This window comes from Sceloporus undulatus, chromosome 8, assembly GCF_019175285.1.
Source record: "Sceloporus undulatus isolate JIND9_A2432 ecotype Alabama chromosome 8, SceUnd_v1.1, whole genome shotgun sequence".
Lineage (NCBI taxonomy): Eukaryota > Metazoa > Chordata > Lepidosauria > Squamata > Phrynosomatidae > Sceloporus > Sceloporus undulatus.
In genome coordinates this window covers 3,508,905-3,526,056 of record NC_056529.1, presented here as the reverse complement: position 1 = coordinate 3,526,056, position 17,152 = coordinate 3,508,905, and the positions used below count along the sequence as shown (strand labels likewise).

Sequence of the window (17,152 nt, the reverse complement as noted above, 5' to 3'; positions counted from 1 at the left end):
AGGCCAGGATAATGTTGTAAATTAAAAACCAGATTATATTGGCAGCTCACCTTAGAGAAGGATGGAATAAGCAATGCAAAATGTGCAGCTTCCTGTTGCCCCACCCCAACTGTTGTGGCCCCACATCTCCTACTGCAGAATCCTACTGCAGAGGCAAGCTGGGCAGATCAGGACAGGTATTACATTGCTTCTGAAACTCACCCTGTTTAACTCTTCACTGCCACTGGGAGCTATGGAAGTCTTACGGTGCAAGGGCATTACTGCCCCCTGCAAAAATGTCAGCAGAAACCATTACTATTTCACCAGGGGTTGGGGTGGGGATGGAGCAGGACTACTTCCTTGCATTGGAGAAAGGGGTGGCCCTGATTCAAGTTGTGTATGCCATGCCATGCCACGCCACACCACTTGTCCAGGAAAGCATTGGATCAAACTCTTTCTTCCTTTCCTTCTTTTCAAGTAGCCATAGTTTTAGGTCACTCAGCAGCTCTGTGTCAAACTAGCTTTGGGTCCCATACTGTGAGAAAGGCAGGATATATAGTCAGCCCTCCTTATCCACAGTTTGAAAATATTCAAGAAAAAAAGTATAAATCCAAACTGCAAACCCTTAATTTTCTATTTTATGTAAGGGACACCATTTTGCTATGCCATTATATTTAATGGGACCTGAACATCCACGGATTTTGGTATCCGCAGGGGATCCTGGAACCAAACCCCGGCGGATAAGAAGGACCACTGTAAATCAAGTAAGTAAGTAAGTAATTAGCATCCCTGAAATGGTTTCCTTCATTTGGTGACTGAAAGATTTTGAATAATTTGCAGGATGCTTTAATTTTGGAAGGAACCCTCCCTTCACCACTTTCCCAATAGGCCAGATTTAAACGACAGTGCCTCTTGAATAATGGACACTTGTTACTCTTTGTCGGATGATGTCTCAATTATTACTGGATGGCAAGAGTGCAGTTAATACTCTGGGTTGTTTGTTAAAAGGCTCCTAATTAAAACCCGACTCCTGCTTCTGCCTCATGTGTATAAAAGCAGGCATTCTGTCAAACTGCTGAACTGTGAGCAAGCCCTTCCATTCAGCCTGGCACATGGCTCCATTAATTGGCCAGTGGGGTTCTTGTGGCACCGTGCAGCACAGTCCATGCGAGAGTGCCAGTCTTTTGCTGTGCCTTAATGGAGGAAACTATCCGTCTCCCCCCTCTGCACTAAGACTGCAGGGAAGGTATCACTTTCTCCCTTGTAGGACTTGTCTATGTCGCTCTCCTTTGCACCACAGCCTTGCAAAGCGCCTGTCGGTTTGCAGGGATGCCGCCGCCTTTAACCTGATCACCATCTCATAACCCCTGCCAAATGCGGCTCAATTCTGCTTATGTAGCGGTGGATTTAATGTTGCCAGCAAAAGCTGGCTCACACCATCCATACTTGCGTTAATTTGGAGAGTGTGGTTGCATGTGCGTGCCAGTGTACTTCCTTGTATAGGATTGGAGGAACCATTGGAAAAGTGAAGTCCATGAAATTTTTCTATCCCAAAAAATCAGAATTGTGTTTTGGCCCAAGTTGGTTGCACACTTGTTTAACCCTTACAGCTGCTCCTTTACAAAAGCCTTGGGTTTCGACTGATTGATTGATTAATTAATTAATTAATGTTAAAAAGTATACATGTGATCTGAGCATTGAAAAGAACAGTAGGGTTCTGCAGTGCCTTTTTTTTTTGGATGATTAAAATACCACAAACAAGGGAAACTTAGTAGTTCTCCAGAACTTTTCTTCAGGATAGAAGGTACAAAATTTCGGGGATGGGATCAAACCTGGCCAGGTGTTGTAGCCATTGGTTTTGCAAGGAGATCGATTTCCAAGGTGGAGATTGCAGAGTCTAAATGGAACAAGAGCTGTCTGCCTACATAGCTGTCCTCTCTGCAGACAGACACAAAGAATGGGCTGTAACCTGAGATCTGCCCATCTCCTAGTTCAAAGCATACAGGCCCTTGAGCTGCCTTAGAGCAGAAGCATGGAAAAACATGACTGTCTTTATGTAAACAAAGCTGGAGATTGACTTTAGATCAGGCAAAAAGGACAGTTGAAGCCAAATTGGGAGCATTGCCTTGTGGCTAGGGTGCATTTAACCGGCAAACGCTCTTGAGTGATAGAAACAACTTTTTTCTCTGGTAAAAGAAATGCTTCAATGTGCTGGCTGTCATTAGCTTGTTAGATTATTGTTTTCTAGTCTTTCATGCCTGCAGTATGTATGTCCCTAGAATCCAGTCTACCAAACACAACTCCTTGCTTCATCCCTTGTGCTTGAGATTTGGAGAAGTAAAATGAAGTTGGAGTAGAGCTAGCTTCTAATGTAAGAGCCCCATTGAAGCAGGCCAAGGACCCATCTGGTATCCAGTTTCTCTACAGTGACTTACCAGATGCCTCCTGGAAAGCTCTCATTTATTTCACTGATAAAGGAACCTCTTCCCAGAAATGTTCCTTGTTGTAGTGAAGTGAGTCAGTGCTAAGGGTTTGCTAATTTCAAAGGAAGGAAGTGTGAAGAGACCACTTAGATGCTCACGAAGCCCAAGAGTGGGATCTCAGGCTAGGAGTATCTTGCTTGTGCTTTGAAAACGGGTGTCTCTGAGTTACCAGCCAAAGTGGCTATCATTCTAAATTGTGCCAACGTTTTTGGATAAGGAGCAATCCAAAGTACTGAACACATTTGGGGGACAGATCTCAACACCTTGGATAGCTTGTTTAAAGCTTGGACTGCAATGCTATCGACATGGAAGCGAGTAGCTTTGACCCATTGGACCTGTTCATCTCAAAATGGCATTGGGCCAGATGTCTCTTGGTGAACTGCTTCCTGCTCATGCCCAGCTTGGCGATTTCTTTCATCTAATAAAGCCTTTAAATAAATAATGTGCTCTGCATATTCGAAAGGGAAGTTGCATAGAGGTATTTCTTGTGGCTGGACACATGTAAGTACCACTTCGGCCGTCTATCTTAAAATTATGGACACTGTTTTGAAATATTTTATGGGCTCGCGTTGACTTTGCAAAGGATTTGCCTGCCCTGAGCCCGTGTGATTTATAAATCCAGTATATAAAAATCAAAAATGTATCAGTGGACCTTGCTGGATTGCAGAAAATCCACATAATTTGTTAACTGTGAAATACAATTGTGTGTGTTTGTGTGTGTTAGTTAAACCAAGCAGACCTTCAGCTCTTCTCATGGACGTTGCCTGATTTTTTAAGAGCAAGGACAGAGAACTACATCAGTAACGGCATTGTGCCTTAATAGAGAGCATGGAGCCATGAGCTGTGCTTTGTAAAACGCTTTACGGCGGTCTTGCATCCTGCGTTTGTAGAGCTGCCTCTGTGAATACTTTGGTGCTCCTTCTCTTTCTTTATGATGAGGGTGGAGTGGAGAGGGAACACCCACTTCTCGATTCTTCTCTGGATTTCTGCGCTGTAATGATGGCACCATCACCTGACTCTGGGAAGAGACTGGGCTGACTCGAATCACGGGATGGACAGCTCTTTTAGCATGCTTTCCTTTCCGGTCCTCTTTCATCCCTCCACCCAGTTGTATGCTCTCTGCTGCGAGGAACCGTGTCTCATAATGCACACAGCCTTTTAGCTTGCTCAACCTCAGTGTGGCTTTTGATACGCTTTTATTCTGCACAGCATATTGTCTCTTTTGTATGTAATCGCATACCTGTTGTACTTTATGGATTTCAAGCAGTTGTATAATCTTAAATACATATTTTATAGCAATGATGGATGTTCTTGTGTCAGCTCTTATTTGGATTTATGCCTTATGTGGCTGCTTGCCTAAATAAACTGTAAAACACACACAGCGATACATATAATACTATATACTGTAAGACACACAAAGATATATATTTTATATATACATATACATATATATATATATATATATATATATATATATATATATATATACTGTAAGACACACACAGATATCTATATCTATATATACACCTGTATATAATATAATATTTATAATATTAAATACTGTAAGACACACACAGATATATATACATATTGTAAGACACACACATACACACACATAATATTATATACTGTAAGACACAAATCTTAAAATATAGAAGGAGAATTCACCTTCTTGAACTCTTCTAAATCAAAGTAATTAATACATTAAGCCATCTTGTTCTGCAGCCCCCAACCCAAGCCACTAAATGACCAAAACTTCATTAAACCAACATGGTGTGCAATCGACTTATTTTAACGAACAAAGGTGCCAATCAGTCTGCCAGCCGCTATGTAAATGTGAACGTAGACATTGTTTCAGGGTCTTCCACGAGTCTTTAAGATGGCAGAAGCGCTTTGCTCTCTTAAGATCAGTCTATCTGGCTTATTTCAGCCGCACGTAATGTGCAAATTCAGGGCACCCCAATCGGAGAATAGCTCCACAAACGGGCGTTTGATATTTGTGGCCACAGCCCTGCACCTCCAGTGCAGCAAATGCATTTTCCACATTAACCAAACATGACAGCTGAAGCGGTTATTAACCATGCAAGATGTCGGAAGTCATCAAAAATTCACATCAGAGTAATTGCAGTGGCTTGCTGGGGGTGATGGGGGGGGAGTCCGAAGAACCCAAGTCACATCTTTCCCTTTGCTTGCCTCTCGTCTTTTCCTTTCCTTTCCGCCCACTCCCTGCCCTTAAATCTTACATGGTACATTCCATTAACAATAAAATATCCTTCCGTAACCTATAAACACTCCCTCCAGTAACTGGTTTCATACCAGAGCTGTCCTTGGTACAGAGCAGCCCTGAACAAATGCCATAGATGCTTAGCTGGCAGCGGTGTTCAGCTGTGGGAACAGCTGCCTTCTCATTGTCTTGCCGGATTCTTTGCTGTCTCAGCCGTATCTGAGCCCTCGCAAGGGTTGTCCGCCCCCCTCTCCGAGGAGAAAAACTGTGAGCCTTAATGCGAGAAAGGTAGAGCTTCCTGAGACTAAACCCCAAGCATTTCAATACCTGACTGCTCCAGCTCACCTTGCAAAGGTTTGTAACTTCTCCATTCCATGATCCACAGGTTAAGAATGTCGTAGTTGAGAAATAAAATGAAATTAAGGACTCCGTCTTGGAGAGTTTAGAAGGAGTTTAGGTCTTTTTCTTACTGTTGTTGGGAAAGATGTTGAGGTGGCTTGTTTTAAATATACAGAAGGAAATTGGAAAATTGTTTAGAAGACTATACCTCTGGGTTGTTAATATGATTTTTGTTCATATGAGTTAATATGATATCTATGATTTTGCTGTATTTCCCCCCTTTTATATGTAGGGTGGGGCATCTGTTGTCTCCTTATTTTTAAAAAGGAATATCTACTTAGATGTGTTCATAATTGGTTCTTGTTGGTGCTTATTTCTTTTAAAGGCAGAAGTCAGTTTGGTAAGTTTGGAGATATAGCTTTCTAGCGTTATTAAAAGATGTGCCCTTTTTGGGTGGGAAGGTCTTTCAAAGCAGATTTATGACTTGAGTTGTGGAGGAAGTCGACCGGTTCTTAAAGAAGCTTGCGTTATATTCTCAAAAAAGTCAATTGTGACATGAGACGTTCTTGTTAACAGACTGTTTAGAAGAGAGTTTACGTTCCCTATCTGTGAATTGTCTCTCGGTTTCAGAAGTAATGCATTGAAATGAGTAAAGTGCATTGAAAATGCATTGAAATGAGTAAAGTGGAGTCATTCTTTGTCTTGTTCGATACAGGGCACATTTCAATACTCTGTTCCCCCCCCCCCCCATTTGTTAGCCATGTAAAACAACCGAAGGGATGCATGTTAGAAGTACTATGGGATAAATGATATATGTGGGTGTTCCAGCCAATTGAAGCTTGCAATTGTTATTCTTCTGTAATACTATATTCTCTCTTAATGGAGAGACTGGGTTAAGGGACGTCTTTCCATTTGATCCCCCTCCCCTGAAAAAGGCAACTGAGAACGGCCAGTCCATCTTGGACATTCTTCTACTCCAGCCTCTGGAAGACATAGACCTGAACGTCTCCTGTTACCACTTTGCCTTGTTCAGAAGAAAATGCGACAGCCGCCTTGGCAAACAGGTGCCATTGAGGGAAAGCATTGCTCAAATACTTGCCTGGGTTAAGCCCGAAGGAAAGGGGCATTGTCACAGAGGAACCCCTCAAAGGCATGGAGAGAAGAGACAATGAAATGTGCTCTCAAAAATGGAAGGAGGGTGCATTGCCACTGTCCCTCTTGGTCCATTATACTTGCAGTTTTGCACTTTCTTCTTCCTTTCTTTCTACAAATTAATTTTCCTTTGTCTGAAGAGGATGAGAGCCAGAATTCAAACTGAACTCTGCAAATGGCTGTTTCAGGAGGGACCCCAAACCCCATTTTGGGAGTACTAGCTGTACCTTTTCCCCACTAAACAAGACAGACATACAAACTCATAGTATGGTTATCTTTGATTTGAAGTTCTCTCTCTCTTTTTAAAGGGGATTTTGGGGAGTATCACATACATACAGTATGAGTTTCTATGTCCTTTTTGTTTAGATTTGTTTTAATAAAAAGGGTGTGGGGATATATAGAATTGGAGGGGGGGAATGGAAACCTTTTGTCTTCCATGTGTCTCCATCACATCAGCCTCACAGTCCTTCAACGTAGAAAGTTTAAACCCGAGATTTCATTTGAGAAATGGCAAGCCTTGTCGGGCATTACTTTTTTTGTAGCTGGAATTGATGAAATGTGTGGTTACTACTCCATTATTTTTGCTCACTGTTTTCAGTAGACCTGTGGTGTGCTACAGATCTGTGCACTACTAACGAATAATTTTATGTGTTTGAGGACATACCTATTAATATAAGTGTGCATTATTTTCATAAATCCTGATGTTCTTTTTCCCCCAGTTCAATCTCTTTACCAGACTGTTCGCCTTTGTTTAACAAACTAATCATTTCTAATACTGATATATATATTATTCAAATATAATTTTTATGGATGATTCCCTTGATGCAAAGCATGAGACAACTATTTAAGAGACTCCTACAGTCTTAGATCTGTCGATTCTTCAAAAAATCCCTTCCTTTCCTAATATCCTATATGTGGCATTTTCTTGTTTGCTGCCTCTTTGTTGTCTCCTCCTATGTGCAGATCGTGTGAGCCTAATAATATAGATTTTACAAATGCTGGTCGCAAAATCCATTCAAAACCTCTACATTTTATCATTTTTTAAAAATGCTGGGGAAGTGACATTGTCAAAAGTACCGCAGTGAATGAGCCCGTCTCTACCCCGGCTGTGCATTTTGCATCTTCATTTGATTTGGTTATCATATTTCAATGCATAAGGCGACTCGGAGGCACATAGACATGCACACAGTCTACTGAGGCGGCTTCGTGGAACCAGGCGTTGCCCAGTCAGTGGGCGTTGGTGTGTGCAGATGCTGAGCACTTGAAATGTGCAAAGAGGTGTGCGGCCGTGGGGATGCTCACAACTCTTCCTTTTTCCAAACCGCAAGCAGGTACCTGGGATTGTCTGTGGGCAGGAGGAATGCAATGTTTAAAGCAGGATTGACAATCGTTTAGTTCTGTTTTAGCTCTCCGGCTTTAAGGAAGAGAGTTACTCTGAACCAAAAGGGTGTGAAATGTGGGCATTGAAGAAACCATCTATCTATGTATCTATCTATCTAGGGGGTGTATGTACTGCATTTTAATGTAGATCTGAAGCCCTTAAAACCCTTTAAAATGGTACATACATACATATATTCACACACACACACACTAATAAAAATGCAGCTATGGAAAGGATGCGAAAAAACTGCCAATGTACATTTCTCCCAAGAAGCCAGAGGGATTGAATGTTAGAAAAAAGGGGAATAGCATTCTATAATTCTGTGAACGTGTGAATGGGAGTAACATGGTAAAGGCTGGGGAATTACCTTTCAGATCTAAACAAAGTGAGTGGGTGGATGGGGAAATTGTTAACGGAGGATTTTTCTTGTTGCCGCTTGGATGGATTAGCCGGCAAGATGTATATTAATATAATGGTAGGGAATGCATGGGTATTATCTGATTGAAGGCGATGTGACTGCACCAGTGATGAGACTGGTTGTGCTGTGCATTTTTATCGACAAATTTGTGGGGGCTGCGTAGGCTGTAGTTTAGTGGAAGGGGCTTGCAAAACCACCTCTTGAGTATCCCTTGCTTTAAAGGATCCTGTGAAATTCACGGGGTAGCCATAAGTCGACAGGCGACTTGAAGGCACAGATGCTGAGCAAATTTAGCTGCTGAACAAATAAATGGTATAACCTACAAATTTAACGGATGTCGAAATTAAGTTTCTGCACAGTGGCAAAAAACTTGATCGCAAAGGAACAAAGGCAGGGTCTTTGGGGCAATACCCCTGTGCCTTTTTTACCCTTTGTACTTAAGGACACTTGTGTGAGTGGAAATGAAGAAATCGTGCCTACACACGATACCGACAAAGAACCAAATTTGATTATTTGGGATACCTGAAAAGGAAAGCATTTTTCTTTTCTTTCTTTTTTCATAAAAAAGGACATGTAACTACAGTACTAAAATGGCAGCAAAAAGCCATAAAATGGCGTCACGAGGAAAAATTAGTTAACTTGCCTGATTTAGGGCGTTCCCCTTTGCTCATGCTGGGAAAGTTGCACTGTTCAGTATGGCTACTGCCAGCTGTGGGCATCATTGTAATGTCCATTCTTGAACCAGAAATAGCTCCTTCCTTCCTTCCTTCCTTCCTTCCTTCCTTCCTTCCTTCTCCTCCTTTGGTTAATCTCTCAATTCAGTTTAGAGCAAAAATTCTAGGAGAATCTTTACTGCCATAATTTTAAAAATGATTCTATAAGCAGCCTGTCCTTAAAGCTCCTTCATTTCAGTCCATGAGAAGGACACGTTTTCTTCTTTCTAGCAACAATCCCTAGGTCCCAAGGCATATGCCTTGAAGTCCTACTACTTAATTGTAGGGACATGTCTGTGTGTGTAAATCTAAATGTGAGTCAATCTGCCTTTGTGCACAGGGACTTCATTGTGGGGCTTTCCCATACCATTGGGATCATCCACCTGAAAGTGTAATGTCTTGTAATAGCTTGGCTTTTCCCACTCTGTTTGACACATACGGTCCCTGCATTTCCTTATATTTTGGATACAGCACATAGGATGTAGAGTTAGAGAAGCTTGCACCATCATCTGCACATCTATGTGCAGCATTATGGGGTCTATAATGCTGAGCCAGGGGAAAGAATGAAAGCAGGATGTTTTCTTTTAATCTATTAATACGTTTTTATATGTCTATAGCAATTTATTTCTGCATCACACAGCCACCCACTGCCACTATGTTGGTTGTAAAGATTTCTAGTGTGGAAGACATTAACAATTAACTCAATAACGGGTGACTCAGTTGGCAGCATTACTCTCCAGGAATTTTTCAGACAACTTGTCAGTGATCATAGCAAATGACATCTGGGCAATAACCCCTTTTTTGGACCTGATAGTAAGTGCTCTGTGTTCTGCTGAATTCACCCAAATCTACGTCTGGAGCATGAACTGGGTAACTGGCAGCCTTCCAAAAGGTTGCAGGGGAGATCTGCTCTTCAAATGCTAAGCCTCAAACTTGATATGATGATTTTTTTATAATGCTTATCAGAGGTGGAAGTGAGTATTCCTTGGAACCTATGAGCAGAGAAGACTTTGCTCTGACAAAGAAGTGCACAAATGTACGGACCCTCTTCTTTGTAGTTGTCTTATATTTATACAGCCCAGCCTCAGAAACAGTAGTGCATTTCTTTATTATTACTCACTTTTTAGCTGGGTATTAAGTCTAAGTAGATGGATTGAATGGGAGGGCAGGGTCCATTCTTACAGGTGGTTCTAAACAGAAACCTAGGCTGCATCCACACTGGAGAGATAACCCAGTTTGGCACCGCTTTAACTGCCCCAGCTCAAGGCTGTGGAATTCTGGAAGTTGCAGTTTGTTGTGGGGTCCAGAGCGGTGGGCCCACAACAAACTCCAACTCCCAGATTTCCATAGCCTTGAGCCGGGGCAGTTAAAGCGGTGCCAAACCGGGTTACCTCTCCAGTGTGAATGCAGTCCTAGCATGCACTTGCATACCCCATTCGTAAGCCACGTACATCCAAAGTTAAAAGGTGTCTAGTGATGGCATGTACATATTTCAAATTTCCATAGTTTTCAAAAGTCATTATGAAAAGATATTAACAAAGGTTCACGATTCTAACCTTTTGGGTGGGTGAGCTTAGCCATTGCATTTGGTAAATCAAATCCATTTAGAAAGTGTTTTCAGAAGGTGAGGGTAAATATGCCTGCCTAGACTGTTGCTGCTCCAGATGGAAACACCCTCATAAAAAATGGAACCCAATGTCAGTAAGAGAAGTCCCAGCTCTTGTTTTATGCTTCACATTTGTCTATTTGCTGCTTATTCCCTAATGCAGATGCCCTTCCTAATTATTATTAACTATTGCCTCCATTTGGTAGTCTGGACCCTTTGGCTTAGCAGGCCATTTGAAATCCGAGCTTGCATTAGTTTTAACCTCTTGTTAGGTTGTGACCAAACTACTCTTTTAAACATCCATATTTACGGAATGTCCTATTAATACCCAGTTTCTTCTGAACATCTGTGTCAGGCATTATGTGTTAGGCTTGCTGCCTATCTTAGATGCAGTCCATTACATCTTGTTGCTGCGTAGCTTCCATTCTTGTTGGGTGTGGCTTCCAGACATGGCTCTCCTAGCACTGTTCACTATCCTTTTTCATTGCAAGTGAAATGCAGAATCTGCATTGATTGACTTCAGGTGCTATAATTATTAGACTGTTAATAGAATGTACGCCTTTGGCAAGGCTGTTTATTTCTTGTCGCTTTTGCACGGTGCCATATACATGGATGGCGCATGGTGATGATATATTCTGGATGTGTGTACATTTCACACTCTCCTCCTCCATACAGTGAGTGTGTCCTAGCTTCTCTTTTCCTAACCCGCCACAGTGACCATAAACCCTTTCCCCGACATTTTGAAATGGGTGCGTCTCAGCGCCATTTTAGTACCTCCTTTTTTGTGTGCGTCTGTGTGTATTTAGTTACAGGTGGATTGCATCCTTACCTCCAGTTATGATGATTCACAACCCAGCTAGAGAACTCTACCTTCTTGTTTTTGCTAGTCAATTTGAAATTCGTGCTTAGATTCACAGCCACAAAATGCCCTTATATCCTAAACACTTCATATTTGATTAGTTTCTTTATGTATATCTATCTATATCTTTCTGTCTGTATATTTTTATCTATATAGGTGGCACAAGTTTAAACAATTTCACAGTGCCAACATTTCAACATAGTAAAAAATCATTAAAAAAGAAAAAGAGTGCCTGTAACAGGATTTGTAGACTCATAGTTGTTGGTACACATTTTGACTCAGAGGTAGAGAATGTGATGTCCTTTGGGATCCTCAAGAGGAGAGAGGAAGGGACTCCCACCAGAGAACACAAAATGGGTCTGGAACTGGAGATCCACAATGAAGGGCACACTGTTTCCAGAGGAAAAACTCCTTCCTCTGTGCATTTTCCTGTCAATGCTTGCAGAAGAGTTGTGCTTTTGTTTGGCTCTTTCCCTACTAAATTGATATTTTGAAGGAGTGGAGAGGAGGTGAAACAGTAGGTAAGCATGGACTCTGGTTACAAATGGATCATGTCCTCTGCATCCATAAATGATGCTTGGCTATTGCCATGAGAGTCAGTTGTAGAGGTGTTTGGGGTCTTGGTGCAGGCTGTGCTGAAAGGACTGGAGCTGTCGGATGGGATGCATCCATTGGCTGCTATAAGGCACCCTTTGAAATATGTATATCAGGAATGTGATTTTTCTCCTCATTCACATGCACATTTCTGCTTTGATTTCTACCAGTCTGCACTAAATCCCAAGATACCTTCACCCATCAGCCTTCTTTTAAACTCACTTTTACGTCCCTTCTTGTTTTGCACTTCTCTTTTGCAAAGTCTCTAACAAAAGAAGGCATCACATTGGTTGGCAGAACTGTTAAAGCACGTTGACAAAGAGTGGATTCAAGCTCTGTGTGGTGTAAGATTTTGTTAGTATACAGAGATGAGCGGGGAGCCAAGGTGGTGTAGTGGTTTGAGTATTGGACTAGGACTCAGACATGGAAATACACCTTGAGTGAGCTGCAATCTGGTAGCAAACCTCCTCTAAAGGAACCCTTCCAGGAATACCCCAAAATAGGGTCACTATAACTCAGACTTGAAGGCAACAACAACAACAGAGAGGATTGCTGTCATATGCATATATTTATTATGTATGCTGCATACTCACAAACAGTGTGGTGTCTGGGATCAGAGTGGGGATGTCGTGGCCAAAGTCATCATGGCATTATAGTATGCACTAGCCTGCATGCTATAAGAACAAGAATGTTGTAGTTGTACATTGTCCCAATTATGAGTTGGCATCTGTAGCAAGACAACAGCCTCAAAGCTAAATTGACATACCTTGCAGGTGCTTGGCTTCAAACGAAAGGATCATAATTAATGGTCCTCATGTTTAAATTGGGGACATGGCTATACGTCACATGCATTGCTTGCATTTTAAGTGCTGCACCTGGGATACTGCAGACCCCCAGAGAGACCTGTTTCAGTCAGTTGCTGTGCATTGTAGAGGCTGGAGCAATCCATCAGTATTTTAAGTGTTGTACCATGGCGTTCGGACTAAATACCCTAAAGGCACAAAGTCCCATCTGATCTTGGAAACTAAACAGAGTCAGCTCTGGTTAGTGCTTGGAAGGGAGACCGCCAATGTATATGGCTAAGAACACCCTATAAAATTAATGAGGTCACCATAGGTTGACAGGTGACTTGAAGGTGCACACGCAAACACACATGCACACACTTGCACAGAAACAAAGAGTTCTGATGGATCTGAAAAAGGTGAGCAAGGTAGTTTGAATGAAAGCAAATCTTTCAGCTCAGGCTCATTTCCTTTCAAGGAATTTCAAAATTTCAAAATGCAATTCATTTAAAAATGCAGTTTAAAATACACTGAACCCAGAGCCTTGGAATAGCTTTTGAGAAAGCTATTTTTCTCATTTTCAGACTTCAGACACACTTCTGAGAGCGATGAGAGCAATATATCGTATATACCAGCAAATGATAGATACTGGAAGCATTTTAAAAAATATTTTTCTAGAGAAAGGAACTGTACTTACTGCCTTTCATTCTAGCACAAAGGGGTTTTTTTTACAACTGTTTTATAAGTCATGGATCCGTTTGAGAATCTGATGAAAGATATAGGCCTCCCTTCACATCAGACAAAAATGCACTTACACACAATTTTTCATAGTAACAGAAAAGAAAATAGAAGTAATAAATGCTTCCATTTGATGGACCCCTTGAAATCCATCCACAAACCGCTGGGACCATAGGTGAAGAGCCCCTGTTCTTGCAAGATGATGCCCTGGCACATTTGGGGTTATTTTTCAGGGACACTTTTCAAAACACACCTCTATTTGTTGAGCAAACAGCACATGGCTGTCTCTTAATAAGCATGAATATATATATCTATACACACACATATATATACATATATATATATATATATACGTATATATACATACACATACATACATTCATTTTCATACTTCTTATCCATCTCACATACAGTGTCTTTTATACATTTTTCAATATTATTTCCATTTATCTTCTCCTTTCCATAATTTCAGTTCATCCTTTCCAGTTATTTTAATGTACATCATCTCTCCTTATTTGTGTATCCTTTACAAATTATTTTGACATGCTATTCCTATGTAGTTGAGTCTTTATATTCCACTCAGCTTCTTCTTTTCTCATCCTACCAACATCTCTCATGGGTGCTATGTTCTACATTTTACATAAATACCCCTTTAGTCATTATATCTTTCCCTAATATAATGTTGGAAAGAGAGAAATCAGACCTTCTTTATTTTTAGTAATGTTTCAGCATTTCACCTTTGAAGAAATGCGTTTTCCTTATGGAAAACTGTGAATCTTTGAGAGGTCAGTCTTCGGTTGAAGTTGGACTCATGCTGCTCAGCGCACAAATGATGTGTAATCCTCACCATAGTTTTTCTCCACACACATATTTCTTGTCCGCTGCATTTATTCTGTGCTCATGGATCTTACCAGGTACAGACAAACTTTTCATGTCGTTCCTAATGCTGCTTTGAGGCAGATCTAAATGCGCCTTTCCAATAGTTTTTGTTCTAACTATGGCTCCCAGAAGCAGTGTTCCATCCCTCTGGTATGTGTCTCCTTATGTGCTTGAATATTAGCAAATATGCAGTCCCCTCTGTGCGTTACACCAGTAGTACTCAAAGTGGTGGTTTCTGGACTGGGGCTAATTCCTGAACCATTGGCTGCCAGTCCCTGGTGAATTTCCAGGAGAGAACAAAGCAGTTGAAGTCAATAGCCACAAATATTGGCGCATCAGATAGTCTGAGAAGTCTTGCTTCAGACTGCTCATGGCAGAGAAGAAGAATCCACGTAAAGTAGTAATGGGTCTGCCTCTGGCACTTTGGAAGACAAGAAGGCCAAAGAAAGGATTGTGCCAAAGAAAATCCTAGTTCTAGTCTTTCCCTTTTTTGTTCTGAACTCAGTACTTTAGATTTTTAGAGTCAAATGGCTCCCCTCCCTCCTGGTGCTGCCATAACCTGAGGAGAGAAAAGATGTACGTGAAGGTATGAGTAACTCATGAGAAATGTATTAAATGGGAGAGCGTGATCAGAAAGTTGAGGGAGGTACCTGAGTGAGGAGGAACAGAATGTTTGTCCTTGAATGTGGAAACTGTTCTAAGAACGACTTGTGCGTTTTGAAAGGCTGAGATACATGGAAGCCTGTACTCAGTGTCAAACTTGCATCAGAGATGAGTGTCAGTAGCAAATTTCACGTGGGTGGATTTAGAGCCTACAAAAGGAATGTAAGCAGCTTACCGTTTCGGGAACCCAGTTACTAAACAGTAGCGGCTGGTCATTTAAAACACCAACTTGCCTCTTGTGCTGTTGCTGTGTGTTGGGGCAGGGAGGTTTTCATGCGCAAGGACTCAAGGGGATCGTGATGGATGCAAGCTGAGAATGCCTCAATGTTTTATAGTATTCAGACAACCAAAGTCATTTTTTAGGAATGCAAACTATGGCAGTGTAATTTTTCAGTTAGTAAAACAAAGGAAAACAGTAGATCACTCATCTATGAAAAGAGAAGTCCAGACAGGCAGTTGGCAGAAACTATAGACTTGGCAACTTGTTACCTCTAGTCAAGACAGTTTAGGTCAAGGTTGTACAACCTTTCATAAGTAGAAATCCCTTTCCCTTCAGAGTCTTGCTCAACAAAGTGATGCCTATTTTCTAATCAGAGCCTGACCCAAAATCTGGCATTGCTGGAACTTCCCAACCGAAGTCAGCATCCTCCAACTCAAAGGTCACACTGCCTCTGTACAGGAGGCTGCACCTCTTGTATCCTTGAGGGGTCTGGTCCAGAGGACAATCTGGTTGCTCAGGCTCTTTGGACTCAGGGGGTTTGCACTTGTCCTCACTGGAGGAGATAGGACAATTTGTACCTGGCTTTTCCACATCTGAATCCAACAGAGTGGTCAATGCGTCACACTGACTCTCTTTAGTAAATAGTTATTTCCTGCTCAAAAATGGGACTTGTATGAATCTAGGCTAAAGTGTGGGAGGGGAAAATAAATGTAGATTGCAAACAAACAAGTTGATTTCCTTACTCCCCCATTCTGATGGCTGGCAGGCTGCCTGTTTGAGTCTGTTCCCCTGTGAACAAATAAAGTGGAAAGCCAAATGTGTTCAACAAAAGACAGGTTGTTTGGCCATCCTTGGAGAATCGGCTGGGGACTCAGGCAACATTCAAATTGCCCAAAATAATGTGATGGAGAAATAATACGGAGCAATCAAAATGAGAATAGTGTTGAAAATCCATTGTTGTCGCACGCAGACTGGACAGAAGACTAGTGGCGATTATTTCCAGCTTTGCTCACTTTGTTTCTTTGGCCTCGTTGCAGATATTTGCGTGTTTAAGGGTGTTGCATGTGTCCTTCCCATTTTAACAAGTCTCTGTGGTTAACCCAGTTTATCTGTTAGCTGGCCTGCCAAGAGTTTGTCCCATTCCTCTCAAACTGTAGGAGAGTGGAAGCAGATTTTGGAATTTAGAGATACAAGGTTAGGCCTGTTACAGACTGCCAAAATAAAGCTGCTTTGGGTCTCTTTGGAGGTATGCTATTTAAATGATGCATGGGTCCTAAGAGTCCGGAGTTTGCGCCAAAGCCACACTCCATTCCTAACCACTGGAGTGCAGCTTTGGTGCAGCTTCCAGATTCTTAGGATTCATGCATCATTTAAACAGCATACCTCCAAAGAGACCCGAAGCAGCTGTATGTTGGCAGTCTGTAACAGGCCTTAAACAGGCTTTTTGTTTTAAAGTTAGGGAGTAGTCTGTGGTATAGGGGTTTGAATGTTGGACTACAACTCTGGAAACTAGGGTTCAAATCCTTGCTCAGCCATGGAAACCCACTTGGTGGTTTGGGGCAAATTATACTCCCTCAGCCTCAGAAGGGCCAACTCCTTCTCAACAAATCTTGCCAAGAAAACCTAGTGATAAGTTTATCTTAGGGTTGCCATACATTGGAAACCACTTGAAGGCACATAACAAGAAAAATAAAGTAACAAATTCCATTTTCACATAGAGGTTTATAGACACACACTCTTCCCCGACCAGGTCAAATATCCTTTTGTTATCAAGCAAACTATAGAAAAAGTTGCCTGTTCACGAAGTAAAGCTTACTCCCACTTTATGTTGAGGAGCAAGTGAATCTGGATTTAAATGTCAAGACCATTTCTAACCGAAATGTTTTCTTTCTATAGGGTTTCCTAAAAAATGAAAAAGACAATGCATTGCTGTCTGCCATTGAGGAGTCCAGGAAACGGGTAAGTTGTGGGAAGGTAGAGAGATAAACCTTGAGCTGGAACTCAGTCTGGTCAGAGAGAGCTGGGCAGACATCAGGCTTGCAAAAGCAACTTTGCTTTTGGCCAGAGCCCAAGGACCCCCCCAGGTCAATGGCCTTCATTTTAACCTCTGTGTTTGTATGAT

General features: G+C 41.6%; 1 protein-coding gene across 2 annotated transcripts in view; it reads left to right on the top strand.

Annotated features, from left to right (window-relative positions):
* NUP93 (nucleoporin 93) overlaps positions 1-17,152 on the top strand; it is a 60,329-nt gene that overhangs the window by 22,767 nt on the left and 20,410 nt on the right. Inside the window, exons 1-2 of one of the 2 annotated variants that reach the window (XM_042437543.1) lie at positions 4,844-5,040; positions 16,927-16,989. Coding sequence is in view for 1 of the 2 variants with exons in the window: in XM_042437542.1 (XP_042293476.1) it covers positions 16,927-16,989 (63 nt within the window). In the remaining variant the exon portion in view is untranslated. Of the gene's footprint in view, positions 1-4,843; positions 5,041-16,926; positions 16,990-17,152 lie in introns of those variants that run through there. The other variant, XM_042437542.1, reaches the window with a different exon arrangement.